The sequence below is a fragment of the Sinocyclocheilus rhinocerous genome, unplaced genomic scaffold (assembly GCF_001515625.1).
Source record: "Sinocyclocheilus rhinocerous isolate Xijiao unplaced genomic scaffold, SAMN03320098_v1.1 scaffold1252, whole genome shotgun sequence".
In the NCBI taxonomy this organism is placed as follows: Eukaryota; Metazoa; Chordata; class Actinopteri; order Cypriniformes; family Cyprinidae; genus Sinocyclocheilus; species Sinocyclocheilus rhinocerous.
Window position 1 is genome coordinate 1,125,072 of NW_015640452.1, and position 6,000 is coordinate 1,131,071.

Sequence of the window (6,000 nt, forward strand, 5' to 3'; positions counted from 1 at the left end):
GTGCCCAAATTATAATTTTTTTTATAATAATATTATTTTAATTAGGGGTGCACTACATATCGAAATATAATCGATATCGCATTATGGCTTAATGCCATATCGCGAATGTTGCGATTTAAATAAATAAAAATACCTATGCGCTGCAGTTTTCAGATTGAAGCGGTAATGTGTTCGAGTGCTGCCCATGACACTCTGAAACATGCAGCGCATTTATTTATTTGCTGGCAAACCATTGAATTTGAGCAGAGATGCACCGATCGACCATCGGCCTTAAATCGGAACCGGACGTTTTTTTGTTTTATTTCAGAGTCTGTAAACAGCGTTAACAGAGGCCAGAGACACAAAGAGGAGAAAATACATTAGCAGGCAGAGCAAGCTCACTGTTCACGATGCGCAAAGTATGAATGTTTCTCTGAGGGGAACTGACTGTCTTAAGTAACAGTTTAGATGGCATTTTCCTTAGTGCTTACAGTGGTAAACAAGGAACCAATGCATCACTGCTGTTCCTTAAGCGCCACCTGCTGACAGAGAGTGAATTTGCATTTTCATTCAGCCCATCTGCTGTTTGGTATGTTTTATGTAGCATAATTTCACAAAGCTAAAGTCAGACCATTCTGTTTTTGCTTCAGGTTTTGAAATTATACAGTCTAATTTAGATCAAAATATAGGCTAATAAAGCAGCTAACCATATTCATGTACTCATATTTTCATTCTTTCTTGTCTTTTGCTTGAATAAAATACTTTAAAAATCAGTTTTGGATTCTGCCATGAAAAGTTAAGATCAGTGCATCCCTACATTTAAGAATGTCTGAAATGAAGACATTAAGATTTAAATGTTAGTATTGTAGCTGCCTTTGAATGATAAAGTTCTCTAATTTAAATAGCTGAGGTAACGTCAGTTTTTTTATTTTTTTGGTGCAACCGTCTTATTTTCATATGTAATTTGTTTTATGTCATAAAGCTATGCAGTTTCTGTGTGAATGATCGGCGGTGAAATTGGCTGCAATGCAAGGGGCACTAGCTAAAATCTTGCCTAGGGCACCAAATTGGTCAGGGCCGGCTAAATTAAGATTTAAATGTTAGTATTGTAGCTGCCTTTGAATGATAAAGTTCTCTAATTTAAATAGCTGTGGTAACGTCAGTTTTTTTATTTTTGTGGCGCAACCGTCTTATTTTCATATGTAATTTGTTTTATGTCATAAAGCTATGCAGTTTCTGTGTGAATGATCGGCGGTGAAATTGGCTGCAATGCAAGGGGCACTAGCTAAAATCTTGCCTAGGGCACCAAATTGGTAGGGGCCGGCCCTGGCTGCACTGCTGAACTCACCTGGTAGACTGGAGGAGCTGGAACCAGACTTGATACTGGAGCTGGACAGGGAGGACCAATCATGAGCAGCCTCTGTGCGTCTCATAGCTTCCTGGTAGTTCAAATACAGCTGCTTCCCATACTGCATTACAAATCACATAGATTCAGCCACAAAACCTAGCAATACACATTATACAAAATGGGGTGATGTCATCATAAGGAGATGTTACCTTGGCAATGCGTATTCCATTGACCCACTGATGCAGCGTTCTGACATCATCACAGCACAGGTACTTGATGTACTGTGATTTCTTCTGAATCTGAGGGTGCTGAGTGGCGAAATCAGAGACGTTACCTATACTGATGCATTTTATAGTCTGTGTGTAAAGCATATAGCAATAGTTTGATACCCTCATATCAGTTACAAACATCAGAACATTTTCCCTGTATCAGAGTATGGTCAGAGTAAATTCAGCCTCAGCTGGATCACAAAATCTGATGCATATTAAACACAAAACTCGCAAGCACTACCAAAAAAGTGTAAGCTTGAAACTGATTGAACGGCTTTTATGCAATTTCTGACCTATCCTTGAAAACAAAGTTGTTTACAAAATCTCAGTTTGACACAATAAACACTTCTTTGCCAAAGAGGGATCAAATGTCTGTGATTTCTATACTGTTAACTGCTGACTGATGTTGTACCATAATTTGAATGAAATTTTCCATGCTTGTATGATACTGTGATATCAGCCATTTTAGATCAACTCATCTCTGACTGGACCATAAAAACAAAACAAATTGTGTTCGGTCAATTGTCAGATGGTCTCTGGCCTAGTAGGCAGTTCTTCACAAGAATAAACTGCAGTGTGGTCAGCCCTTTATGCTATAGTCAAAAATATGGCTATGCATAAGGTCAAAGAAGTTCAATAGCAGATAAATGTTATGTCAAAAGAAAGCCAAACACTGACCAAAAACAGTCTATATTTATGTTTGTCTCACTTCTGTGGCTTTGATTTCCTTCTAAGAGTGTCTGCACAAACTGAGGAAATATGTTGTTCAGTCCAGAATCATAAATTGTAATGCAGATCGAGATCTGGCTTTTACAGATCCCAGCGCCTGAAATGTCCTCTGGCAAAAACCTCTTGCAGCTGTCTGCTTTAATAATATAGACAAGTGGAAATCTGGAAAATTTAAGTAGCTTATGATAAACTCTGGAGATATGGTCAGGCAAATGCTTGTTTTGCTGCTTCCACTACTTACAAATGACTTTTTAGTCTTTTAAGTAAATGCATTTTAAGAGCACATGGCTTTAACTCATCTTCCTCTTCAGGAACAGAACATAGTGTCTAAAATGTGATTGACATCTGATAATGAGGAATAACAACTTTGATTTTTTTTTTGACAATATTTATAACTGCATACAATTGGTATGTGTGATAGAATGTACAAAAGATGACTGTCATCTCTCACCTTCAGGACCATGCAGTAGTCAGTTGGGGCTTTATATTTGCTGCGGTAGTCCTGACCCAAGTACACATTAACATGATCCAGCTGCAGGAAGCAAACCAGGTCTCTAGAGGCCTACAGATGACACCGGATGAAATTAAAAAGATGTTAGTACATAACAAAGGAAAATCTTTGTTTAGAATGCATCTGTAGGGAATGCTGGTTATAGAACTACTTCAAAATATAAATTGTCTACATTCATATGCTTGTATCATATCTCTTACTATTGTCAGAATTATTAATTGTTTATTTTATATTTATTTTTAAATCATCATGCCACACAGTTAGACCTGTGGTGTAATCCATTTGTTTATATTGTGTCAATGAAATTTAGTTTTTAAAATTTGCTTTTAAATAAGCAAAAATAAATAAAATGAAATTATGACCTAAATTGACCTAGATGTTACTTCACTGTTGAATCCACTACGGGGAGCACTACATTGGAAAAGTATGCTGAATTAGTGCATAGAATAGGAAAGGCAGGTTGAATAGCATGAAAAAGTGGGTCCTGAATGTTCCTTTTTTTTTTTTTAAGAACTGAGATTCTGTACATGTCTCATGTAGAATCAGATGGATCATATGTGTTATACATCAGTGTTAAGCATGAAACAGGATGCGGGTATGCTAGTGATGCAGATGGGCAGCAGCTGTCAAACCCAGAGCGATGACCTGAGGATGTACAGCAGCTGCTCTTTTATCTCTCTCTCGATCACCCTCTGCCTCCCTGTGGTCTGTGGATAATGAGCAGTCACTGGCCCATATCTCCTCTGAACTTGACCTCATTAACTGACCTCTAAACATGGATGTGTTAAGCACAGAGTCAGCGGGCCCTTTATCGCTTGAAAAGCACAGGAATTATGACATGTGACTGACAGCAAGCGTGTTCATGCTTTAGCTCTCAAATCTCATTCACATTTGCACATACACAAGATGTGCTTCTGCCAGGTTTGACATCAATGATGCCAAACGTCATTGGTCATTGTGCCTTGTACCCGATGCACCTAATGTGAATATATGTATGAGCAAAAGAATATGCAGCAGCACAAACCAACTGTTATTTTGGTACTCTTTATAAATTATTATAGCATTTATTGTGTGTAGTATCACTGCTCAGGCCTCACAGTGTGAGTGTATCTGCACATATATGTGTGAGCATGCATTATACAAGCATATGTGCACATAATCCCAGAATCTTTTTTCATGCTTTTAGAGATCATTTAGTGGATTAGACTATTGAGCATCTTCTTCTGGGAGTGAATCCATAATGTTAATCTAACACTATGCACATACATAGACAATTAATGCTGCCCAGTTTGATTGTAAACTAGCCAGTGTATGTCTATATGTTTCTATTAAACACAACAACAACAACAAAAAGTAGAAAAAAGTATGATGCCTCCCTCTTGTTTCGGCAGAGCCTAAAGAACTTTTACAAATGCAATGTGGTCAGATGCCTTTTGATGTTCTGACACTTTGGACCCATTGTGATCAGATCACCAGAAAACTTATTTTAATAGAAGTTGGAAAGAGGGCCATAGTGTAAGAGTGTTTTTGTATTAGTCAGCAAGAATATGAAAGTGTCTGTGTCAGCCATCGAGTGTGTGATAGAGAAAAGAGAATGAATTTCACGGCAAACAGATTATGAGATGAAGCATGAGACCACAGAAGAAAAAGAGAGACAGACTCACAACTGACCTTGGCTTTACCCTTTGGCACGTAATATATACCAGAGGCTCGTAACAGGAAGTAGCGCTTCTTCCAGGATTTCTTGCCATCGTCTTTGAGCCAGAGCACCCCTTCCATCTCAGGCACACTGATAGAGCTTCCACAGAAACACTCCTGCTCAAAAACACATACACACAAACACCTTTATCAGTCACCCCAGTAAATACAACATGCCTGACATGACCTAAATAAGTCATGCTGACTTTAAAACCCAAGAGAAAATGTAAGTAGGTTCACAGTCTGTCTCACCTCCAGCAGAGCCTCTTTATTTCTGTCTGCCATCTCACACGTCTCCTTACGCCCCAGCAAATAGTTCTGAGGAAACAGATGAATCAGGGTGATGGTTAAAGTGGGTAAGAAAAGGTAAGAAGAATCTGTGACTATCACTGATTTATAGGTATACTAGAGCATTAGCCAAAACAATTTTTTTTTTTTTTAGGGTTGCAAGGTCTGTCTGGGGTGGTTTTAAAATGGACAAAGCAGCAGCAAGAGACTGTCTGGGCAGTCAACACACTTCAACCAGCCTCTGCTAAGATTTTTTTTTATTACAGCTCAGCATTTGCATGACATTGACGTAGCTCAGTCACATACATCAATAAAACTACTGATCCACAGAGCACTTCACAAGCAGAACACCCGTACTGAACAAACCTATATTACTGTCACTCTGAAACATCTTTCTCTTTCATATCTATAATCAGACTTTGGTGACAAAACTGCACACATCTAGTCATTAGATGGGCAATAAGGGACAGTTCACTCAACAATGCAAATGCTGTAATTCTGAAAACGAAAGCATTATTCACTGAAAATCTTGCCTTTCACTGTAGCCTTCATATAAAAAATGGCATTGTCAGACACATCAGTGAATAACTAACTTACACTGTCATTCAAGTTTGGGTATTTTTTTAAAATATTTTTATTTAGCAAGCCAAGGACACATTTATTAAAAAAATAAAAAATATATACAATAGACATTTATAATATTACAAAAGATTTATATTTAAAATAAACACTGTTTTTCTGAACGTTTTCTATTGACCAAAAAAATCCAAAAAAAATGTATGGTTTACAAAAAAAATATTAAGCAGCCAAATGTTTTCATCATTGATAACATGACACAAAGACATGAAGACTAAAAATTCAGCTTTGCCATCACATTTTAGAATATATTCAAATAAAAGTTTTTTTTAATTGTAATATTTCTCAAAATTACTGTTTTTGATGTATTTTTTATTAAATAAATGCAGCCTTTGTGAGCTTAATATACTACTTTTCAAAAACATTTAAAAAAAATCTTACCAACTCTTTAAAAAAATCTTACTAACTTTTTAACAATAGTGTATACAGTATTTAACAATGCTATTGTAAGTTTTAGAAGAATTAAAATGTAGTTCAGAAGTTGTAGGGAACCATTTTTTGCTGCTATATAATTTTTGCTGCTATTGCTGCTATAACAGACA

The 6,000-nt window shown here is 36.8% G+C and overlaps 1 protein-coding gene across 3 annotated transcripts in view; it reads right to left on the reverse strand.

The window, feature by feature from the left end:
* The window catches only part of raph1a (Ras association (RalGDS/AF-6) and pleckstrin homology domains 1a), a 75,963-nt gene that overhangs the window by 5,893 nt on the left and 64,070 nt on the right, over positions 1-6,000 (reverse strand). For all 3 annotated transcript variants that reach the window (XM_016568970.1, XM_016568969.1, XM_016568968.1), the window contains 5 exons: positions 4,787-4,852; positions 4,508-4,651; positions 2,777-2,887; positions 1,537-1,635; positions 1,328-1,448 (listed from right to left, as the gene is read on the reverse strand). In XM_016568970.1, coding sequence (XP_016424456.1) covers positions 1,328-1,448; positions 1,537-1,635; positions 2,777-2,887; positions 4,508-4,651; positions 4,787-4,852 — 541 coding nt within the window. The remainder of the gene's footprint in view (positions 1-1,327; positions 1,449-1,536; positions 1,636-2,776; positions 2,888-4,507; positions 4,652-4,786; positions 4,853-6,000) is intronic.